At 42.1% G+C, this 24559-nt stretch overlaps 2 protein-coding genes and 2 non-coding genes across 6 annotated transcripts; 3 read left to right on the top strand and 1 right to left on the bottom strand.

Annotated features, from left to right (window-relative positions):
- The first annotated feature begins 286 nt into the window (after window positions 1–286).
- On the top strand, window positions 287–8783 carry TCP1 (t-complex 1). 3 transcript variants are annotated; one of them, XM_032485280.1, is made up of 12 exons: window positions 287–641; window positions 1525–1610; window positions 1804–1932; window positions 2912–3009; window positions 3387–3497; window positions 3787–3968; window positions 4349–4475; window positions 6509–6707; window positions 7039–7184; window positions 7489–7681; window positions 7840–8003; window positions 8486–8783. In XM_032485280.1, exons 1-12 carry the CDS (start codon window positions 578–580, stop codon window positions 8700–8702), a joined length of 1716 nt encoding a protein of 571 aa, XP_032341171.1. In that variant the 5' UTR covers window positions 287–577; the 3' UTR covers window positions 8703–8783. The 3 variants fall into 3 exon arrangements, with proteins under 3 accessions (XP_032341171.1, XP_006179063.1, XP_032341172.1); XM_006179001.3 differs by having other exon boundaries at window positions 319–641; window positions 6509–6684; window positions 7061–7184; XM_032485281.1 differs by lacking the exons at window positions 287–641; window positions 1525–1610; window positions 2912–3009 and having other exon boundaries at window positions 1798–1932.
- Window positions 3171–3310, top strand: LOC116665583. Its single transcript, XR_004322240.1, has one exon. It is a non-coding gene; the product is annotated as a small nucleolar RNA SNORA29 (small nucleolar RNA).
- LOC116665582 lies at window positions 7246–7375 on the top strand. Its single transcript, XR_004322239.1, has one exon. It is a non-coding gene; the product is annotated as a small nucleolar RNA SNORA20 (small nucleolar RNA).
- On the bottom strand, window positions 8695–24117 carry ACAT2 (acetyl-CoA acetyltransferase 2). The gene is made up of 9 exons (XM_032485282.1): window positions 23961–24117; window positions 23007–23141; window positions 20438–20619; window positions 18994–19111; window positions 11721–11864; window positions 10794–10916; window positions 10065–10219; window positions 9405–9515; window positions 8695–9090 (listed from the first exon to the last, which is right to left on the bottom strand). Exons 1-9 carry the CDS (start codon window positions 24013–24015, stop codon window positions 8920–8922), a joined length of 1194 nt encoding a protein of 397 aa, XP_032341173.1. The 5' UTR covers window positions 24016–24117; the 3' UTR covers window positions 8695–8919.
- Between the last annotated feature and the right edge of the window lie 442 nt (window positions 24118–24559).

Raw genomic sequence — 24559 nt, 5'->3', positions numbered from 1 at the left:
TTAGGGTCCCCAAGGTTATACTCGTGAGCCCGGGAACAAAGCCTGCGCGCCAGCTCCTACATTTAAGGAAAACAAGGAAGCCAGTTTATAAACTAACATTTAAGACTCGCTCAGAACACCGGACTACCTTAGACGACCCCACCCCTTACTGCCGTCACACTCCAAGCCCCGCCCTATCAACCACCTTTTCTAGAAGGCACTAGAATGTGCAAACGCGCACGCGCAACCCGGGCTTGATCCGAGTACCATCTTCCTCAGCGGTCCGAGATCCTGACTTCCGTTCTCCTACCTTCGCGCCCTTCTCATTCGCTTTCTAATTGGGCAAAAGTGCTAAGCCCGCCCCCTTCCGGCGCCTCGCTTCCTGCGCATTCACGCTTCTCGACCCCTCGCCCCATCTTTCTTTCCCGTCCTGCCGCGCGGCCCGGCTAGGGAGCTGGGAGCTGAGGAGCGGTGTTCCCAGCAGCCCCTGCGACGTGGCTCGGGTTCCTTTCCACGCCGTCGCCGCCGCCCGGCGTACCGACCCAGACGCTGATTGTGCGCGGTGTGAGTGAAGCTCGAGGAGTACCCTGCCGCGAGGATGGAGGGGCCTTTGTCCGTGTTCGGGGACCGCAGCACTGGGGAGGCGATCCGCTCCCAGAACGGTAAGGGCGGGCGAGGCCTGCGCCGGGCCCGCGGCGGTGCGCCTCCTTCCCCGCCTCGCTCTGCCGCGGGTACCGTCCTTAAACGCCTTCCCTTTTCTGTCTCCCGACAGGGGCCGCCCGGGAGGGGCGGGTGGTGTCTCTGGACTCCGGCGGGTCTCGCCGCTTCTGGCGGCGGCGCCGTTTTCCCCGAGGAATTCCCGAGAGCGCAGCGCGGTTTTAACGGGAACTGGGTGTTAAAACCCCTGGGCAGGCCCGGCCCTGCGGCTGGGAAAGCGCTCCCCGGCCTTGAACGCTAGCTCCGCGAACTGACACGTGCGAGCCACACCTTGAGTTCCCTGGGGTCCGGGTGCCCTGCGCTTTTTTGTTCCGATTCTTGCCAGGAAACGTATTCCTCTCAATCCTCGGCCTCATTTTAGGGCCGTTAACCAGTGAAAACTAGTTTTAATTGCTAGTTTACCGATGAGCGAATGGCCATCGGTCACAATTCAGATGACTTGTCTGTTGTACCCCGTTGGTTATCACCTGCCGGGTTTTTAAATTTCACTTTTGAAAACTTGTGGCTTTTAATAGGATTTAAAAAAAAAACTTGGCGGAATCTTAAGGAAAAGGCTGATAGATACCATTTTCTCTTCTGTATGAAGTGGCAGAATTCAAATTACTGCTAGTAGGTTTTGACACTCGGTGTCAAGTGGAATTTTCTGGTTAGCTTCTTCCTCCCTCCCCCATATTACGCTTGTAATAACTGATTTCCAAATTAGGACGCATCTGTAGACTTAAAAATTCAGAGGCTCTCGGATGTTATTTACTTTTTTTAGGCTGAAATGATTGATTCTCTTGAAATCATAGGTTTTCCTTTTTTTACCCCCCCCCCCCATTTTTATAGTCATGGCTGCAGCTTCGATTGCCAATATTGTGAAAAGTTCTCTTGGTCCTGTTGGCTTGGATAAAATGCTAGTGGATGATATTGGTGTAAGTACATTTAAATGTGTTAGTTTAAAGGGGAAAAGGTTCATAAATACCTCACTTTGTAAATTCTGATTTTATCACCGCTGGAATTGGAAGATGTAGTGTAGGTGAATGTATCGTGGGGTTGTGCTAATTTAAAGGATATTCTGTTTCTGTGGGTGATTATATCTTTTTTCCCTCCTTGGAAATTTCTTAGGATGTAACCATCACTAATGATGGTGCCACCATCCTGAAGTTACTGGAGGTAGAACATCCTGCAGCAAAAGTTCTTTGTGAGCTAGCTGACCTGCAAGACAAAGAAGTGGGAGATGGAACTACCTCCGTGGTAGGTAGACCGGTGGTTAAAGAGTTACTTTTTTTTTTCCCTAAAATTAAACTTAAAGAAAGTGAAGCCATATTCACAAGTAAGTGATTTGCTTTTGAGTCAGAAATAAGTTACATACTTAAGATGGGGAAAATTTAAGTTGTTTTGGGGGTAGAGATTTAGAAACAAAATTTGAAAACTCACTATAACTTCTACAATTCAGGTAAAAAAAATTTAATACAGTCGTTTTAAATGTTTCCACAAGTTTTTCCCTTGGCTTTAACAGTATTCATGCATCACATAGAGGCATGGTTTTTAGGTTTTGTTTTCTTAATGGTTTCATTTTAAAGAAAGTTTCCTTCTCCCCTCACTACCTGAGGCTTAAGAATTTCTAAAAGCTTATTTTTAAAAAACAAGATGGTTTTATATTTTAAATGCTGACAGACCATCTTAAGGATTCATAATGAGAGTTGGAGAAAGTTGATAAAGATGTGATCAATAACATGACATAAGCTCCTTAAAAATTACCCAGCACACTGATATAGTAGAAACACTACTATTTGGTGAGGAATAAATAATAATTTGCTCTAAAGAAACAAGCAATAGTTTGTGAGGAAAATGTGTTTCTAGATTAAGGCGTAATTTCCCTGCAAACACGCAATTTTTTGAAGTCCAGGTCATCTGAGCGGTCAGGCTCTCCTGTTAGCTTATGTTGAGCACTCCATCTTGAAAAGTAATGGATGTGTCTCCTGTACTATTGTACTGCAGAACTAGTTTATTTGCCAGAGCATTTTTCTGACTCCTGTCTGGCTTTAGCCATTTGCATATAAATCACTGTGTACAGTTGCCTTTTCTCAGGTTTCTAATAAGCAGTCATACATTTCTCTGCCATCATCATTCTGGTTACTAATATCTGATGCATGTTAGTGTTGTTTTCACATATGCGTTGCACATGATGAATGGCAGGCTCATATGAGAGCAATGAATGTTTTCCCTACAGGTTATTATTGCAGCTGAACTTCTAAAAAATGCAGATGAACTAGTCAAACAGAAAATTCATCCCACATCAGTTATTAGTGGCTATCGACTTGCTTGCAAGTAAGATTGTTTACATTCAGAGAAAATTTTGTTATTTGATGTAATAGTTATAAATAGTCTGTGTTCTTTAAGTGTTCCAATTAATGACTAAATTTTATTTTGAAAAGTTGTATTTGTGTTTAAGTAGTAACATTTGAAGTAAGAAGTAGGCTCAGTATTTTTTTCCCATTTGACTACCGCATTATCTCCTAATAATAGATTTTAGTGGCTATGCTAATGGGATAGATTAAAATTGCCATGATCTGAAGAGGGAGGGTTTATTTGTGTCCTCCTCCTATATGAAATGGCTGAACAGAAAACTGAAGCCTCCTGTCATTTTGACACAATGATAAAACAAAATTTTGAGTGAAATGTATTCTCCCCCACACTTTAAACAGGGAAGCAGTGCGTTATATCAGTGAAAATCTAATTATTAACACAGATGAACTTGGAAGAGATTGCCTGATTAATGCTGCTAAGACATCCATGTCTTCCAAAATCATTGGAATGTATCCTTGTGATGGTCCAGTAAAGTTTTTAAAAGTAAGATCTTGTGTTAGTTTTTGTGCCAGATGATGCTGTATTGAAACTTCTTTTTTCTAGGAGGAAAGGTAATACAAAGTGTGTGTAAAAGTAGTAGCAGATAGTGTTTAACAGTATTCTGACATTTCAGTGGGATAATTAATGCTTGTTTCTTTCATGAGAAAGCTAAAAGGAAGTGCCTTTGAATTACTGCTGGTTTTCATGTGTACCCACTGTTCATCCCAAGTTTCTTGTTCTCCTTAACTGATGGCTTAGAAATGGTGATTTCTTCGCTAATGTGGTGGTAGATGCTGTACTTGCTATTAAATACACAGATATCAGAGGCCAGCCTCGCTATCCAGTCAATTCCATTAATATTCTCAAAGCCCATGGGAGGAGTCAGACGGAGAGTATGCTCATCAATGGCTATGCCCTCAACTGTGTGGTGGGATCCCAGGGTAAGGCTTGTGATGTAGTTGTGAAATGAAAGCACTAAAGGTTAAAGTTAGCTTTTTGTGGGTTGCGTAACTCCATTTTCAGAAGAACTATCTTAAGATGTGCACTTACTGTTCTTAGCGAAGCCCAGAGAAAAAGGAAATGGTACATCGTCAGTTTCTCTTTGTAACTTACATGTAACTTAGGAAGATGCCAGTTATAAGAAAGTACATGTGTTTAGTGCCATAAGCATTTGTTCCTAAGGTTAAAAGTAATAAAATCTAAATTTGTTTATATATAACAATTTAAAATCTCTGTGCAACTCTAAGGAAAGGAGTGTTTCATAAAATGTAGCATTGATATAGTTACCATTGAAGGTACTTACTGCTGTGTTCAATTATAGGCATGCCCAAGAGAATAGTCAATGCAAAAATTGCTTGCCTTGACTTCAGCCTGCAGAAAACAAAAATGAAGCTTGGGGTACAAGTGGTTATTACAGACCCTGAAAAACTGGACCAAATTAGACAGAGGTATGTTGAGAGATTGATTTTTGACCTGGGAAAGGAGTGTTTGTAAATTGTGGGTGTTTTGGAGGACTTTAAAAATTAACATTGAAAACCAAAGTTAAACTGTTTTGCTTAAACTTCCAGGAAAATTAGAAAACGTGGTGATGATGTTTTAAGAGAGATTTAGGTGATGATAACATGAAAATCAACTTTTTTGTGAAATTTTGGTCTTATAGTGTGTTCATATTAAGAATTCAAGATACAACCAGAATATGTTTCCTCAAATAAGCAGTACAAGAACCAAGCAGATAGTGGGGAGGGTATAGCTCAAGAAGTAGCCAGTACCTTCTCTAAAAATAAATAAACCTAAGTACAACACCTCCTTCCCCCAAAAAAGGAACCAAGCAGATAGTGTTGACTGTGTGCCAGGTTAGGGAGTGGACACGGCATTATCTATTGCTTGACAAGCTAGAGGATGTGCTCTTCTATCTTCTAAATCTGTGTGTGTACTGTTCTTTCCTTAACTGTCCCCATCAAGGGTCAGTCCTAAGAATGAGTGTTCCAGATCCTGTTGCCGCCTACCTTTAGAGTCTTGCTTCATTACTTTTTCTCAACTGCATCTTCAACTACTAGTTCTATTCTTCATTCCTTTCTCGAATCCACATGTAACCGTCTTATCCTTAAATAAGTGTCTTATGCACACATCCTGTTCCAGTTACTCCCTGTCCTTCCTCATCCCTCTATAGCCAGGTGTTGCAAGATTGATTTACACAAAAACTTTCCTGGTGCTTTATTTGTCGTACCCTTTTCAGGTCTGTTCTCCAGTGTAGGACCGCTTGCTAACATCATTTCACTGCTGTGAAATTCACTACACACATTCAGTCTTCACTTGACCTTTATCAAACCTTTGACTACTTCTTGAAAGACTTTTGGAGGATAGAGCAGTTTTGTGATACTACCCTGTCTGTATTCCTGTGCCTGGGGTGGCCAGACATCTCTGCCAGAGACTCCCAAATCCGCTCCTCTGAACTCCATACACGTGTGTTTGATTGAGTGCCTCTTAAGCCTCTCCAAGTCAGTATGTCTAAAACTGAACTTGTGATGATACCTCCGCATCTGCTCTTTGCCATTGTAGTGTTAGGGACCCCTCCACTCAGGCAGAAAACTAGGAAATATCCTTAATTCCTTTTTACCTAATACTCTTTGCCTTCTGATCTGTCACAGAGTAAAATGTAAAATGGCTTCAATTATCTACATATTTCAAATCTATCTCTTTCCTATAGCTTGTTTGTGGTTTCCATACTATTTCTGGCTGCCTTCTGGAAGTTTTACCTGAACAGCTTCACGTTCACCTTGTTAAAATCTGAACTCTGTTTTCTTATCTGCATCCTCCCGCCCCCCCCCCCCTTTAGTATTTATTTTACTCCAGGAGTCAGTGGCTGAACCTCCCAAGTTACCCAGGCCATAAACTTTGATTTCTCTGATCAGACCATCTGTTTTCATTAGATGCCCCCTTTCCTTCAGTCTATCTTTTGAAAACGCAGATTGGTACTACTACTCTTACTTAAAAATATTAAACTTCCCCCCAGTCCAGACTCTTACATCCCTACAAGGTTCTTCATTTTCTGGTCCTACCTGCAGTTTCACCTTCCACTACCTCCAGACCTTCAAGCTTTCCTTATCCCACCTGCCAGGCTGGAGTTGTGTCTTATGTGCTTGTAATCTCTTGTGTTACCCTCTGTAGTAACACTGCCCTGGAGTTTGGTTGACGGTCCATCTCCCTGCCAGATCCCCAACGGCGGGGATGCTGCTTCCTTCTAACCACAGTTCTTGGTTAGGAACTCAAGATTGGGGTGGTGGAGAGCTAACTGGTAATTTTTAATTACTTGAACTTTTCTGTAAATTGGACTGATCTAAATTCTGGTCACAGAAGGGAAAGAATAGTTAATTTAACCTGCAATCTCGTAAAAAAATACTTAATGAAGTTAGAGCTATATTTAATATAAAAAACACAGATGGTAACTGTGGGTTACTACTCAAATACTTTGTCTTTATAGAGAATCAGATATCACCAAGGAGCGAATCCAGAAGATCCTGGCAACTGGTGCCAATGTCATTCTAACGACTGGTGGGATTGACGATATGTGTCTAAAGTACTTTGTAGAGACTGGTGCTATGGCAGTTAGAAGAGTTATAAAAAGGGACCTGAAACGCATTGCTAAAGCTTCTGGAGGTACGTCTCCTGCCAGCTCTCAGGTACCCCATGTTACCTCACGTGACCATGTCTCTTTATATTGGAGGTTAACTCTAAGCAGCTCCAAAAACATAACAGTTTTTACTTTTTCCTCCCTTAATGCTTTGTGCTACAGATGTATGTATACAGCCATTTCTCCTGTAACTGGGAAAGTTCTTTAACTTTCTTCACCTAGAAGTGATGTAGTTCCATCCTAGGATAAAAGGACAGTTGCTTGCTTGATGCCTAACTGTAAACCTTAAACTTGCGTTTATACATCATTTCTATCGTAAATACATGTTTCTGAATCTAAGGTAGGATATGAAAGTATTCATGGGAGAAAAATGTTTACAGGTCTTTGTAATTATTTTAATAGCGACTATTCTGTCAACCCTGGCCAATTTGGAAGGTGAAGAAACTTTTGAAGCTTCAATGTTGGGACAAGCAGAAGAGGTGGTGCAGGAGAGAATTTGTGATGATGAACTGATCTTGATTAAAAAGTAAGAGCTACTTGCTAAATTATAAAGCTAGAGATTTTATTAAGGATTAAAAATAGATCACCTTCCCATTTATTTGCTGCTATAGTCTCTCAGTGACATGAGCAGTTATACGCATGGGATAAAATAATGTTGGACCATTGTAAATTGAGATGGACTAACCATTTCATCTTTTTTGCATGGTCTGGACATTGCTTCCATGTGTAAGTATCCCGTTAAACAGGATTTAACCAAGGTGCTTATAGTGAATTTCTGTGTGATCTTGTTCAAGTGTTGATTTAAGAGTTTCATTGTTTTTTTTTAATAGCACTAAGGCTCGTACCTCTGCATCAGTCATCTTACGTGGGGCAAATGACTTCATGTGTGATGAGATGGAGCGCTCTTTACATGATGCTCTTTGTGTAGTGAAGAGAGTTTTGGAGTCAAAATCTGTGGTTCCAGGTGGGGGTGCTGTAGAAGCAGCCCTTTCCATATACCTCGAAAACTACGCGACCAGCATGGTAAGAACATCTCAAAGCCTGTTTTCTTTTGAAGAAGGGCATGGGAGATGTCTTCGGCATTTTGTTAATATGAATATGCTTCGTCTGAGACCTTAACTGGTGGTGTGGGTTTTAATATTCTTCCTTTTGTGAAGACTCTTCATTGTCTGTCTTCTTAGGGCTCCCGGGAACAGCTTGCTATTGCAGAGTTTGCAAGATCACTCCTTGTTATTCCTAATACTCTGGCAGTTAATGCTGCCCAGGACTCCACAGATCTGGTTGCAAAACTAAGGGCTTTTCATAATGAGGCTCAGGTTAACCCAGAGCGCAAAAATCTAAAATGGTAAGGATGCTTTCCCTTTTTCATTGTCATCTGTATGTCTTGAATGGTAGTTTGGTTTTGTTTTAAACTCATGAAAGATGATGACTAGTGATTATGTTAGGTGTGTCTTTGTTAACAAATCTGATTCCTAATCTCTCCCCGCTTCTCTTTACCTACAGTAGGAAGGTCCCACAGAGGCAAAATGGAGATTAGTTTTGGGTGATACATACCTATTTTTAAGCAACCTCCTAAGATATTAAGTTACGCTTAGAAGCAGTTTCTTTATTACCATCCATAATTTTCTACAACTTTCAGTGCTGAATTTTATCCATAATCAACTGCTTTAGACTTAAAGGGGTCTCCCATAACGTCCCAGCCTTTCCCAAAATGACCATCTGGATGGAATAGCTGGCATTAATGAGCCACCTAGTCAGCTTTTAAAGGGATGGGATGGGTGTGTGTTATATAAGGCGCTCTTTAATATTCTTTTCCTGAAATTGCAGGATTGGTCTTGATTTGGTCAATGGTAAACCCCGAGACAACAAACAAGCAGGAGTATTTGAACCAACCATAGTTAAAGTTAAGAGTTTGAAATTTGCAACTGAAGCTGCAATCACTATTCTTCGAATTGATGATCTTATTAAGTTACACCCAGAAAGCAAAGATGATAAGCATGGAGGTTATGAAGATGCTGTGCACTCTGGAGCCCTTGATGACTGATCTGATTTCTTTTATTTATAACAATGTTAGATGCAATTTTCTTGTACCTTGAGTATTACACATTAAATTGCAGCAAGCTGTCAAGCGTTCGGTTTCTTGTGAAATGGGACATCATTCCCATCCTCACTTTGGTCCTCTGACTTCACATGATTCAGTATTGATTAGCTTAAAAATGAGGTTCAGGTTTAGTTGAAGCATAGTTAATTGTTAAGCAGTTTCATGCTCTCTGAACACACATTGCTATTCCCATCCCACCCCCGACGCACAGGGCAGCGACACCACGGCGTCCACCCTTGCGCTCCATCGTGTGTAACAGGGTGACAAGGATCCGACAGCCAGATGCTCCAAGAGGATGGCCCAAGGCTATCGCCCCTCCTTCAGTGTTGACCTAAGGGGTAAAAAGACAGAATTAAAATCCTAAACTTAAATTTTTCCCTGTAACATCACACCAGTAATCTACCCTTTCAAATTCAATTTTTATTTCAATTGCTTAGGAACTGATTTATGCCCCTGTGACATCCATTCTGTTTTCGTTTAGAAGATTTGGTTGGGAAGTGAGTCCCAATAGGAACTTGCCTTGTTTCAGCCATTACCGTATGGCCAGTACCTGGGACATACCTGTACTTTGCTATTTACAGTCTTAAAGTTGCATTGTGAATGTTAATTTGCAAGCTCTCGTCCGGACTACAGGCTCATGTTTACCTTCTCTGGGTTTAATCCAAGTTCTTTAGTTATTGCAGCAGACACGGCTGCAAAGGCTTCATTGATTTCAAATACATCAACATCCTCCAGTGACCAACCTGCTTTTGCAACCTAAAAGAAAGGTTAACAAAACAGCTCTAAAAACTCATGACCCATTCATTGTAGATGTAAAACAATATTGTATACTTAAGGATCTCAACCCAAACTGCCACTTTTGAGTTGTTCCTATGTCAGCCTAGTGGTAACACATTTTGCCTTCGTGACACTAATTCTTAACGGTTAAGGATTAAAACATCCCTTGGAAATGATAAAGTATCTTAAAATTTGAACCAGTAACATGTATGTGTACATGAGGTGGTATGATAGTCCCCTAAGAAGCATAGGATCCAAATGTTGGCTGCTCTTCGTGGCAGGGAAAGAAGACTACAGATGGATCTAAATGAAAAAGCTCATTTAAGGCTAAAGGGAAAACTTGAAACAACACAAATGGAGCCTGATAGGCATGAACAGGAAAACAACAATCAAGCTCAATTTTGGTGCTTTGGAGTGGGAAGGACCTTAGGGCAGAGGTTAGTAGGGGTCTGCAGGTTATTGGTCTGGTCCTGAAGGGTTACAGCAACAGAGTGAAGGGCAGGTGCTAACGTTCAGAACTACACTCACGGCTTGCTTTATTGCTGGAATTGGTCCTGTTCCCATAATGGAAGGCTCCACGCCTGCTTGTGACCAGGAAACTATCTGCGCTAAAGGTTTAAGGCCACGATTAGTAGCTTCTGACTGCTTCATGAGAACCACAGCTGCAGCACCGTCATTGATTCCTGTAAAACATGGATGCCTTGGATTTCCAAAGTACTGCTTGTTAAGCTATATATTTGTATCTGCTTTCTCCAACACCTGAAAACGAGTTAAATTAATCTCAACACCTCTTGGCAGTCACTTGCCATAATTCAGACTTCACGTTGTAATTAGAAATGGTCAGTTTGGCAATAGGACATAACACAGCAGAACAATGCAATGGGAGGGAGTGAAAGAAAAGCAGTGGGGGGAGGGAGATTAATGAAAAGAAATGGAATAAATAGCCCAAACCTCACAAGAGGCATTGGGAGTTTCTGATTTTGGAAAAGTACAAAGGTAGTACATAAATTCTGGAGTTCCCTCATTTGCTTTTTTGTGTCCTGGGATACTGTAGGGTAACCAAATCCATTTCTCAGTATGTATAGGTTAAGTCAATAATGAAGTAGGGAGAAACATGATCAAAACTACATTTTTCCCTAAAGCAACTGAAATAAGTTTTAGAATAATTTGTATAAATAATTGATCAAATGAAAAGTATTAACTTGGCAGACCTAGCAGAAGATGGTATTCTCCCAATTGCCCTTCAGGAAATCTAACCTGAAGCATTAGCTGCGGTGACGGTTCCTGTTCCATCTGTAAGAAAGTAAGGCTTTAGCTTAGACATGTCTTCTATGTTGCTCCCATGGCGAGGAAACTCATCTGTTTTAACTTCAGTAAGACCTGCAAAAGGAGAACAATTACCAAGACCAGCACAGAGATGGCAGGCAGTGTCTTGGGAATGGGGGATTCCTCAGGATGTGCAAGGATTCATACTTGGAAGAAAGGTTTATCATAAAACATGGTCATTCCAATAGGAGGAAAGTACACACTAATACGAATTATTGGATGTTCAAACACTAGCACTGTCTTCATGAGACATTTTGAGTGTTTTCTGTTTCCACATCCATAGCCCTTTCTGAGGGAGGCAGTTCAGGGAGTTCTTTGTGCAGGTTGCTAAGGTTTGGGGTATAGGTCTTGGCCGGTTACAACTGACTGGATCAGGGGTATCAAAGCCCATCTCATAAAGGCTGGATGTAATCAGTGTCAGTTATCGGTAACAACTTGACAGGAGTGTTCCATATCAGAGAATAGCAAACTGACCCCCCAAAAAATCCACCAAGAAATATGAAATGTACACAGAAGCAACAGGAAGTAATGGGCGTCCGCGTCCCAGGAGACAGCCTACAGGGGCAGAGAGGTCGGCTGCTGCCTCCTAACCGCTGTGAGCCAGAGCGCCAATTTCTCATGAAATCTGCAGTATCTGCACAGCAGTGTGGATACTCTGGGGCCAAAGTGGATGCCGACACTGCCTCCATGTGTCCTCCCCACCCCACGTTCAGATGTATCCTCAATATACTGCTTGCAACCTGAAGAACGTGAGCTAACACCATTTTTAAACATTCCTACGTATTCTTTTGAATATTAATATTACTCTCACCTATCAATATCCACATTGATATTTAAACTGTTGACTTATACACTCACCTTTTCTAGAAGATACAAAAACTGATACAATCTCTTTGTCAAAATGGCCGGCTTTCTGTGCATTCTCCGTTCTGTTCTGGGACAGAACTGCGACCTTGTCCTGGTCTTCTCTACTCACTTGCCATTTTTTGGCTACATTTTCAGCTGTAAAAGAAAAAGTAAATGAAGCAAAAACCCAAACATTTTTCAGTAACTGGCTTTTGGTAGCTCAAGTTTCTCACATGTAAACGAGCACTGACACCAGACACTAGAGGCTCGCTGGTGGCTGAGACAGCGCTCGGTGGCGATCTTGCCTCCCACCTAATGTGGGAAAGTTGCAGTGATCCTTTTTTTTCACTTCACAAACAAGAATTTTATAAGTAAAACACTGATGAAGGAAATAGAGGATGATACAAAGAAATGGAAAGATACCGTGTGCTCTTGGATGGGAAGAATCAACATCATTAAAGTGGCCGTACTACCCAAAGCAACCTACAGGGTTTGCAGTGATTCTTAGGAAACCATATTCTTTATTTGCTTCTCTCTTTTCTATAAAATAAGAAACTTCCAGAAATTTCCTTCATGCAGCTTCACTAACTGCTTTTATTTTTGGCCCCATCTGCTTTCTCTTCTCTTTCTGAACCTTTGATGGAAGGTTGTAGGCATCATGCCCCTTTATCTCTAAATTTTAATTTCAGTGTATATTTCTGCCCCCCACCCCCAAAAGGCCATTTTCTTATATAACCACAGCTGCCAAAATCAGGAAATTTAACAGCAATACTATACTGTCTAATCCTTGGTCTATATTCAGTTTCACCTATTGTCCTAATGATGTCCTTTAGAGCTGATTTATTTGTTCAGTCCAGTATCATCCAAGCCAGGATCATGTACTGCATTTCACTGTCAATCCCTTTAGTTTCTCTTTACTTGGAACAGCTCCTTAGACCATCTTTGCGTTTCTTGAAGGGCTGGGGCCAGTTCTGTTATCAGATGTCCTCAATTCAGGTTTGTTTGACTGGTGTTTCCTAGAAATTAGCTGACGTGGGACAGCCCTGAATGGGGCTTGGTCTTCTCGTTCAGTCTCGTCGGGATGCCTGTGCTAGTTTATCTCAGGTGACGCTGGTCTTGCTCACTTGATTCAAGTGGCGTCCACCATATTTCCACGCTGTAAAGTTACTATTTTTCCATTTATAATTAATCGGTAATTTATGGGACATCATTTTGAGATTATAAAAATACCTCCTTAGCAAATTTCACCCACTGCTTCTAGCACTTATTCATTACTTTTTTTAGTCCATTTACATTTTTATTTTTTCATTTATTACTTTCTAGCCCCAACATTCCTTCTGTACATACTAATTGACATTCTACTGTAGAGAACTCTTCCTTCTCTTTCCATCTACTATTACTTACATCAGCTAGGATCATGGATTTTTATTTCATTTAATATGTATAACCCACTATTATGATTATTTATTTTAACGCTCAGATGTGGGCGGTAGGAATCCTTTTGACGTGTCCCCATGTGCTTGCTCTAAGCACTTCACTTCCTTCTTTTTTTTTTAAGCATTATTGTCCTAACCTTGGAATGAGCCATTTCTCTAAGGATCCCTAGTTCTTTTTTGTGGAGAAAGGTGTTTAGAAACAAAGATCTAGTTGTTGGCACTGCTCGTTGCTACTAGCATGTCACTGTTTCTGTGTGTGCTCATTAGGACTTACGTACACATACAATTTACAGTTGAATATAAATACACATGGGGTATCTGAATGCAATCTAACGCAACTGCATTCTTCCTTCTTTCCATACTTGAAACTCCCTTTGACAATGGTGAGACGCTTGGCTCCCATTATCCTCAATATATTCACTCATTTGCTCAAACCTACAATATACAGAAGGTAGTTTCAGAATTTGCTACCTGTATCACTGGAAAAGCAAACCTATTAACTAGAGTTCAGTATTTGTTTACAGCTTTTTTTCTTTTTTTAGGTAAAATGGAGTGAAATACAAAAATCTGAAGTGTATACTTCCATGGATCTTGACAAATTCACACAACTGTATATCCCAAATATGTAACATTTCCACCGCCCCAGAAAGTTCTGACATCCCTTACCCATCCCCCTTCCTTGAAGCAAATAATGTTCTGATTTCTATCACCATAAATTATAAATGCAATTCAGCATCTTCTGCTCAGCATTGGGTTTGTCGTATTCATGTAGCTGAGTTTATCACTGTTTGTTCCTTTTTATTGCTGAGTAGGTACTCCATGGTATGCATATACGACTATTATACATTCTCCTGTGGATGGACACCTGGACTGTTTCCAGTTATTGGCTAATATGAATAAGGTTGCTAGGAACATACTTGTGCAAAGGTTTTAGTGATCAATGTTTTCATCTAGCTTGGGTAAAGAAACTATCGAATCTTTCTCCAAAATAGTCATACCATTTTATACTCATTCCTGCAAAGTATGAGAGTGGTAGTTCCTCCACATCCTTGCCAACATTTGGTGATATTTTCATTTCAGTCTTTCTAGTGGGTGTATAATGGTACCGTATTGTGGTTTTAATTGGCAATTCCCTCATAAGTAACGTTGAGCAACTTTTTATGTGGTTATTGGTCATTCATGGGTCACCCTTTGTAAAATACCTATCTGCCCAAATTTTTAGCTCATTTTTCAATTGGGTTTGTCTTTTTATTATTTTTATAGGAGTTCTTTGTATATTCTAGATGCAAATCCTTTGTCAAATACATGTATGCTGAATGTTTTCTCCCTATCTGTGACTTGCTTATTCACTTTCTTAACAGACCTCTGATGATGAGCAGAAGTTTTAATTTTTAGTAGTCTAATTTATGAAATTTTTCTTTTTCTTTTTTTTTAAATGGAGGTACTGGGGTTTGAATCTAGGGCCTTCTGCATGCTAAGCATTCACTCTACCACTGAGCTATTACCCTCCCTGTCTCAAATAAGCTATTCTCTTATGCTGACTTCTAGAAGCATTATAGCTTTAACTTTTATTTTTAGATCCATGATTTATCTCAAATTATATTTGTATATAGTGTGGGGTAGGAGTTGAGGGTCATTTTTTCTATATGAGTAATTTGTTATTCTAGCACCATACATTGAAAAAGCTTTCCCCATTTCATTCCATTGGTACCTTTGAGTCTATTTCTGAACTCCCTATTCTGTTCCCCTGGTCTACTTGCCTACCCTTATGCCAAAACTACACTGTCTTGATGACTGCAGCTTTACAGTAGCTTTAAAGTAAGTGTTAAAATCAGATAGTGTGAATCCGTCTATATTCTGCTTTGTCAAAATTGTTTTGGCTATTCTACGTGCCTTCCACTTCCATGTAAATTTTAGAATCAACTTGTCAATTTCTAAGAAAAAGTCTGCTGCAATTATGATGGGACTACACTGGGGCCATAATTCTTTACGTATTTTTTAGTGACTGTCCAGGAATTATAATATAGATCCTTAATTTATTACATTCTACTTATAGTTGATACAGGCATACCTTGGAGATATTCTGGGTTCACTTCTAGACCACCACAATAAAAGCAAATATCACAATAAAGTGAGTCACACAAGATTTTTGGTTTCCCAGAGCATATAAAGTTATGTTCATACTGCAGTGTAGTCTGTTAAGTGTGCAACAGCATTATGTCTAGAAAAGAAAAAGTACGTACCTTAACTAAAAAACACTTTAGCAAGCTGTAACATCAAAGATCCTTCTGTTTCATGGTTTGTCAAAACTGTTTTGGCTATTCAGATCACCATAACAAACATTATAATAATAATGAAAAATTTAAATATTGTGAAAATTACCAAAATGTGACACAGTGACATGAAGTGAGCAAATACTGTTGGAAAAATGGTGCTGACAGACTTGCTTGACACAGGGTGGCCACAAGCCTTCAATTTGTAAAAAATACAACATCTGTGAAGTACAGAAAAATGAGGTACACCTGTTCTGGGTCTCTTCACATAAAATTGAATAACCTTGTAACAGTATAGTTTTACTTCCCCTCTTCCTTAGTTCTATTACAACCATGTATGTTGTAAACTCTATAACAGTGCTGTGCTTTTCGCTTTAAACAGCCACATCCTTTTTAAAGATAAAGAGAAAAAAAAGATACCCTTTCCTACTTATTGCACAGTTACAGTGGTGTTCTTGCTTCCTTTCTGTAGCCAAGCTTCCCTCTGGTGTCAATTCCCTCCTGTCTTTAGAACCCCCCTTAGTACTTCTTGTTACGTATGTGTGCTGACAGCAAATTTGTTTTACTTCATCTTTAAAAAAGGTCTTTATTTCACTAATTCTTGAAGAACACTTTTACTTGATGTTGGATTCCATTGTTTTTGATGAGTTATCTATCATTCATATTGTTGTTCCCTTGCACAAAAATATGTAGTTTTTCTCTGGTTGATTTCCTTTTTTTTTTTTTTTAATCTTTAGTTTTCATGTTCAGTGGTTTTACTACAGTTTACCTCAGTACAACTTTTTTCTTATCTTTCTTGGTGTTTGAACTTTGTTTTTCACCAAATTTGGGCATTTTTCAGCCATTTTTAAAAATTTTATTGAGTTATAGTCAGTTTAAAATGTTGTGTCAATTTCTGGTGTACAGCACAGTTTTTCAGTCATACATGAATATACATATATTCATTTTCATACTGTTTTTTCACCGTGAGCTACAAGATCTTATATGTATTTCCCTGTGCTACACAGTATAAACTTGTTTATCTATTCTATATATGCCTGTCAGTATCTACAAATCTTGAACTCCCAGTCCGTCCCTTCCCACTCCCTCCCCTCTGGCAACCACAAGTTTGTATTCTATGTCTGTGAGTCTGTTTCTGCTTTATATTTAAGTTCATTTGTCATCTTTTATCAGCTATTATTTCTTCAATGTTTTTTTCTGCCTCATTCTCTCTCCTCTGAGACTCCTATTTCATGAATGTTAGTCCACTTTATTTTGTTTCATAGGTCATCGAGGCTCTGTTCATTTTTTTCTCAGACTTTTTTCTTTGGGTTCTTCAGGTTGTATACATCGCTCTATCTTTAAATTCACTGACCCATTCTTCTGTCTCCAACTTCCTTCTAAGACCATCCAGTGAATTCTTTATTTCAGACTGTGAACTTTGAAGTTCTAATTTTCATTTGGTTCTTGTTTGTACTTTCTCATTTACTGCTAAGATTTCCCCCAGCTGTTCATCCATTATGATCATATTTTCCTTTATATCTTTAAACATGGGTAAAAGAGCACCTTTAAAATCCTAATGCTGCTAATTCCAGTATCTATCACTATAAGGATCAGAGTCCATTAGCCGTCCACCTCCAAAGCCCCCTCCCAGCTACAGGCTACATATCCTACTTCTCTGAATGTCTAGAAATTTCTTATTGCATGCTGGACATTATAGCTGATTTATTGTTGAATGTCTGAATTTTATTACCTTTAGCGAGTATACTTTTATTCCCAAAGGCATTTAATACACTGGCAGACCATCTTGATCCTTTTGAAGTTTGTTTTTAAGCTTCCTGGTTTGGGTCTAGAGTAGCCCTTACCCTCGGCCCTATGCCTAAACCGTGGCCTTTCTGAGATGTCAATGGAGTGTCCATTGGGTTCAGGTTTCTACTCAGGTTGGTTAAAACCCCTATGTCTCTTAGCAATCTATGAAATACCCATTCAATTCACAGCTTCCTAGCAGCTGTTTCTACTAGGCCTTGTAGAGTGTTGCCCTGCACATACATAGCTAAGCATCTGACCAAAGGCTTAAGGGGACCCTTAGGCAGACTTCTGGAGCTCCTTCTCTTCATAGCTGCCTTCTCTCCATTCTGCCCCACGAACTCCAGCCATCTCAGTAGCTCCAAACTGCTCTCTGCCTCCTCAGTTCACTGGGGTCGCTGGTCCCCCAGACAGAAAGTTTAGAAAGCGCTCCAGGTTGAAACCTAGCGATAGCGGGCCTTTCCCTTTCAGGAATTCTGGGTCTCGCAAGATTGCTGGCGGGCATTTGAAAAGAGTTGTTTGATATGTTTTGCCCTGTTTTACACTTCTTTATAGTATAAGGTGTGGTCTTTAATAATAACTGTATCATGGCCTGAGCCATTATCTTTTTTTTAAGCAACAGAAATTTATTTTCTCACAATTGAGGAAAGAAGTCCAAGATCGAGGTGCCGGCAGGTCTGCTTTCTCCTGAGGCCTCCCTCCTTGGCCGCCTTCTCACTGCGTCGTCACATGGTCTTCCTTCTGTGCCCACATCTCTGGTGTCTCTTCCTCTTCTTATAAGGACACCAGTCAGACTGGATGCTAAAGGCCTCATTTTAACTTAATACTCCATGAAAGACCCTAACTCCAAATACAGTCACATTCTGGGGTCCTGGGGGTTAGAACTTCAACATATGAGGTTTGGAAGAACAGAATACAGTCTATAACACCTTAGAAAGGGCTTGGGAGCTGACTTTTTAATGACCGTCTCTGCTGAGGCAGTTAGCTGGAGTATCACACTTTGAGAAACTCTGGCCTAGACACTCTGGCAAGTTAGGCCCTGGTATGGCACACGCCACCTTGCACAGTCTTCCCACGAGCCCCAGCCTCCTCTGCTGTGGCTCTCACTCACACAGTGATGCAGATGCCTTGAACTTCTCACTGTTCCCTATGTCTCCAAGTCCTTCCTTCCCTCCGTGCATTTGCACACACTGCTCCCTCTGCTTGGAATCTTGCCTTTTAATCCCTTACCTTTTTCATATGAGTACTTCTCATAGAATCAGAGTCATTGCCACACATATGAGCAAGGTGCTTAACCTCTCAGGGTTTGTTTCTTTACCTCTAAAATTAAAATATTCTTATGTTTTATACTTGTATGCAGTAAAGATATGAGTTCTTTTGATCTTCTAGCTGCTTTGCCAGTAAACCTAGACCACAGAAGCCTTCTAGATGGATGAAGACTTGACCGTGTAGTACAAAGAATATAGAGTTAGGTACCAGAAGTACTAGTTTATCTCTGATATTGCCTTTGCCACAAAACTACTATTTGTGAACCCTTGTTTCTTCATTTGGTAAAATGAGAGACTGATCCAGAAGAACTCTGAGGTACCTCCCACCTGTAAATTCCCTGACAGTCAAGGAGTCACAAAGGAGAGAGGAACTATTTCCCCACTTTGGTTCAACAAATGAAAACTATCCCTGTCACCAGGAATATAAAATGATTAGGACATGGGCCTCACATCTGCAAAGCTGGTGCTTATACAGTCTTGAAACTTTTCACAGCTAGTATGTTTTCAGCCATGTCTGCCTTACCTGTGATGCCCATATGGTAGTTGTGAAATGCATCAGTAAGCCCATCACAGAGTATACTGTCAGTTAGTGCTGTTTCCCCAATCTTGACTCCTGTCCTCAAATGAACCAAATGAGGAGCCTGGAAACAAGAAACACGAATGGATTAGGCTTAGTCATAACTAGTCCTCTTCTTAGGATCCCACTCAAAACTATCCAGTCATTCCTCAGTCTTCACCTAGTCTCCCTGGTGACACATCTCCCTAGTTCCAGCCCATCGTCCTGCTCACCCAGGGCCTGAAGACCCCTGGAATCAACAGACTACTCCACCCTACCTGCTCTTGGGAACCCATTACTCTCCTCCCTACCCATTTTCTTTTTCCATCAAACAAACTTATGCATTCTGTGTCCCATTTCCTTAAAAACCTCATTTATCCTTTCCAAACAGGCAACTAGTTATCTGTTAAATGAAGAGCTCATCTAAGAGCTTAAGTGATGCTAACTATGTGTTACTTATTTCGATGCGAAATATAATGCCTATAGTGAGAGTAATCAGGTTGCCCAGTTAACTGGCGGGAAGAGATCTCTTTGTAGGGAGTCCTCTTAATTCCCACCAACTCAACAGCAGCTATCATAGAATGGGAAGTCTTAGAGTCAGAAGGTTTGTATTTGAATCTTGGCTCTGGGCCTAAGTTTCGTTACCTGAAAATTGGGAATAAAACCATCTAGCCTCTGCTAAGGGCTGTTATGACAGCATGTTTAAAAGTACCCCATAAAGTACTACACGGAAACTAGTACGGTTCCACCAGAATCACTCTGATTGTGTTTGCTACCTTCAGCCTACCTCCTCCTGAGCCTCAGCAGAGGCTGGGCTGAGCAGGCCTCTGCCTAGAAGATCCCCAGGTCAGACCCTGAATTACCTGCAGGAAGCAGGGAATTTACTTTTTCCTTTTCACGCTGTGCCAATTTAAGGGATGGATCTTGGTGAAGCCAATCTCGTCCAGCAAGTCTATCAGAGAAGGGCACCACTCAGTGGTCCTCTTCTTCACATTCTACACTACACGAGGTCAACAAAATTTGGTCCCTGGATTATGAATAAATACATACAATTTTTATAAAGGAGTTAAGTGACAACATCTGTTTTTGAGTTCTCCTCACAATGAGAAAAAAATTTAAAATCAAGGATCAACTGCCTAATGTTATAGGTTTAATTCAGAAAATATTTTATCCTTCAGTAACATTTTAGAAAAAATATATTCTGTTCCAAAGACACTGGTTTTTTCTTTAATTTGGATTTCCCAACCAATTTGAAGAGTAATTAATACTCAGGTAGGGATCAAGGCTGGATCCTTGTTTACTTGTTCCCTGTTTGGTTCCAGCTCTAATAAGCGTCTGTTTACTCTGCGTTGCCGTGAACATGAGTTAATCAGCTGGAGGTCAGTGAAAGCCATCTCTTCAGAGGCCTTACCTTGCTCATACTTTCCATGCCTCCTGCAACCACAATGCTGGAGTCTCCTATCCCTATTGACTGGGCTGCAAGGCACACTGCTTTTAGGCCTGATCCACAGAGCATTTGGCAGCTCCATGCTGGAACAGAGTAGGGGATTCCTGCACCCACACTGGCTTGTCGAACAGGATTCTGCCCACAACCTAGAAAAAGAAAAACAGAGGCCTCTCAGCAATCAAAGAGAAAGATGAAATGTTTGGGTGAAAGTGCATCAAAATCAGGATACTGCCAACTGGGTCTCCTGCCACTTCCCAGCCCAGCCAAGTCAAATTCCCGGCAGAGGGAGAGGCCTGTATGCACTTGGCACCTGTCACAATCTAGCCCTTGAATATGTGTTATCTTGTGGTGTTCTATAGATATTTCATGGATATCGGCTTTCTTCTCGACAAAGAAGTTATCAAGGAACTGTCTTCTTGATCCTTCGATAGGGCTTGAATAAGCACACATTCCCTTATAAACATAAGGGAGAACTTGGGCATTATTCATGCTTCTAACTAGGGCTATTTGCTTCCACGATCACAGCTTAAGATATCCTGGAGGATAAGAGGGTTATTTAAAAGAGAAAACCTCTGCTAGGAAGCACTTCTTTTCTTGCTTAATATTCATCACACCATGGTTAACTGGTTATGTAACAAGATATGTACGAAATCGGAATTGACAAATACTTTTCTATAATTCAACTGTGGGTACTTCATTCAGGGGATGGGAAAAAATATATCACATACTTAAGTTAATCAAAGTAGCAGAGAAGGGGATGGAGCTGAAAGTTTCAAATATCTTCAGCCACTATTGTCTGCTATCAAATGGTGAATGTTCACACAGTGGTCACTGTATTGTAAATTTCAGATATACCCATACTAACACCTTTCCTTGGTGAGTTTGTTGGAAAAAATTAGCAAATAGGTCACTGAGAAAAATTTAGAGATTATATTCATCAGTGTTATGTAGGATTAGGCTGGAAGCCTAAAATTTGAGATTGAAAATAGACGCAGGAAAAATTGTTAAAAAAAAGTATCAAAATATTCTCTGAATTAAACTCATAGAACACTAGTTAAGAAAGAGATTAATCTTATTAAAGGCTCCTGCTTTTTAAGCTACAATGAATTACATGTGTATTTAGGTAAATAACCCCTTTATAAAAATTGTATGTATTTATTCATAATCCCCATCTCCAGGTACTTAGACTTAAGAAATGAGTACTAAATATAATTAATTAATGTTTTAGCATTTAACAAGAAAATGAGCCCCAAGAGGATGAGGGTTTCTATCTGATGTGAACACTGTTTATCCCCAGCTGACAGAATAGTGCCTGGAGCACAGCAGGTGCTCAGTATTAGTCACGCGATTACAGAGGGTACCTGGGCTTAAGAGGTAGGACAAGTGTGGGTGATGTGATCCTGGATAAGTCGCTCGACCCCTCAAAGTCTCATTTACTAATCTATAAAGTGGAGATGATGTGATCCGACGGACTTACCGAGAGGACTGAATGAGGAAATGAAAGGGAAGCACTAAGTACAGTGCTTTAAAGGCCCAGCACGTAGCAGGTCTTCAATAAACGCAGCTACTATTTTTATTGTGTGGAGATACCACAGAGGTGAGATGTGAAAGAGATAACAGAGAAACCAGGAGTGGAGGACCCCGTGGTAACTGAGTAAGTCTGAGCCGAGGGTCTGGGAAGGAGAGGGAGTAGCCCAAGGGTGAGCCACCTGAGGGTGTTACTCCTATATTTTAAGGCCTTGGAGAGTCATGAGAAACTGGTGTGCTTTGACTTTAAGGTCCACAAGGACAAGAAGGGAGAGGAGAATTAGGAAGAGGAACAACACAACTACAAAGTAAATACACAGAAAAATGGGCCAGGTCTCAGATAAGGTAAGGACAAAAGCCAGCTGTAAGTGAGTATGACCAATTTCAGCAGGAGTAATCAGAATTTATGCTAAGAGCCAACATGAAACTAGTTATGAAAAACCAATTAGGAGCTGTCAGTGGTCGCAGGTCTATAAACCCAGTGGGACTGAGAAGTGAAGGGGAGCACTCCGCTGACTCACCTGGAACAGCCCATCCAGGGGTGATGCGCCCCTCTCTGGGAGGAATAAGAAGTGCAACCCACCTGGCCCCCTCAGAAGCGAGCCCTCAGGGGCAAGGACTGGTCTGCGTGGGTGGAGCCCTAGCCCCGGCATGCAGCGCAGGTGCAGGGCACAGAGGAACTCACTACTTCTTTATTGAACATGTGACACTTTAGGGAAATGTAGAAAGCGGAGCATACTCTCCGATGCCTCCAGCCGACCCTGCTTCTAAAGAATGAAAGGGCAGTGGAGGACGGTGATCTGGGTTCATTCCGAAAAAGCATATTAAAGACGCTTAGTGTTCAGATGGGGAGAAGTTACCGAGGGGCTTGGCAGAGGGGCGACAGTAAGTATTCTACCAGAGGGAACTTCCTAAATAAATTTATGGAGGCAAGTTTCTGTATAGGGGCGGGGGCAGGGTGGGGTTAATGGGCTGCTTCCAATAAATCTGAACTTTGAATAGTTACCTGCTGCCAAAACATGTCCAAATATGACCTCTGACACCTCTTCGGGAGCCACAGCAGCCCTCTTCAGGACTTCTCTGATGACAGTTGAGCCCAGGTCATGGACAGGAACGGTGGACAGGGCACCATTGAAGGAGCCTAGAACAGAAGCAAAGGCGAGGGCGATGGAGAGGGCGCCCAGAGTAGCGGCGGGCCGGCGAACTGTGGGTCTGGAAAGAAGGAGGGAGTGGCCCAAGGGCAGCCACCTGAGGATGTTACTCCTATATTTTAAGGCCTTAGACAGTCATGAGAAAGTGGTGTGCTTCGACTTAAAGGTCCACAAGGGCAAGGTGAGGCCTGCACAGGCGCCCACCGCATCTCGTCTGGACACGGAGAGGAGAATGTGTGACTCGCAGAAGCCGAGCCCGGGGCAGTAGTCCCCGGCGCGCGGGAAAGACGTGGACCCGCGGGTAACCTGCCCATTCATTCCCCCTAGTCTGAGCGGATGGGCGCGGCCCACGCTTCCCCCAACAAAAGGGGTCGACACTCCCGCGCGTCCAGGCTCTTTGAAATCTACAGAGCACTAAGGACATTTGGGCAATTCTCAGTAAACGTCCGGTGACCAACTCGACCTCGGCCCAGCGCCGGGGTTCAAACCACCGAGCGGCCCCGCCCCTGAGACCATAGAACTGAGGTGGCGCCTCCTAGAGCTGGCCAATCAGGGGCCTCGCGCGAGAGAGCCTCTCCCCGTCAGCCAATGGGAGAGCCGGGAGGCGCGGTGGCCCTACCCAGGAAGCCAATAGGAGCACACGGAGCGAAGTGGCCCTCACAGCGCGAGGAGGGGGCGGGGAAGCCGGGCCAGCCGGGGAAGGCGCGAGGCACGGGGTTCCGAGAGTCCAAGAGGTTCCGGGGGTTCCTGCGACCGAGCCGGGAAGAGCCTGCAGCTCAAACCCCGCGCGCAGCCCGTCAACCACTCACCTATGGCGGTCCGCACCGCCGAGACAATGACCACGGGGTCCGAGCCTGCATTCATCCTGCCGCACAACCGCCGCTCGAGCTACTGTGGGCTCCGCGCAGCCAGCTAATGAGAAAAGTCCTGTCCTGTTGCTGACTAGCTGCGCCGGGGGGCGGGGCCTCAGGCAGCCCCGCCTACCGCCTCCGCGGGCGCCGGTGCGCAGGCGCGAGGGCGGAGCTGGGCGGGGCTCGGGGTTGCGGGGGGCGCGGCAGCGGCCAGGGCAGAGGGTTAACTGTGTACCCCAGAGCCAGGGGAGCGCTGATGAGCGCAGCCCACCGGCCGTTCAGACCCGCCTCTGAACAGCCGAGTGCTGTAGTTTCTGTCTTGACGTTTTTGTTTTGAGGTGGGAAGATTGTCTTTCTTGAACTTAATGTTTTTGGAGTCAGTGAAAAGTATGGTGACAGAAGAGGGTCACGCGTTCAGCCCAGGCTCTCAGTCTCGATGGCGAGAATTAGGTGTGAAATCTGCCAGCTACAGGCCTTGGGGCGGTTGTGACCTGTGCTTTTGCCCTTTTGGCGTCCAAAGTCCCTCTTTGTTTTGCTGATAATTAATTATCCCTTCA

The sequence above is a fragment of the Camelus ferus genome, chromosome 8 (assembly GCF_009834535.1).
Source record: "Camelus ferus isolate YT-003-E chromosome 8, BCGSAC_Cfer_1.0, whole genome shotgun sequence".
In the NCBI taxonomy this organism is placed as follows: Eukaryota; Metazoa; Chordata; class Mammalia; order Artiodactyla; family Camelidae; genus Camelus; species Camelus ferus.
The sequence above is the reverse complement of the archived record's forward strand: the minus strand, read 5'-3'. Positions and strand labels throughout refer to the sequence as shown.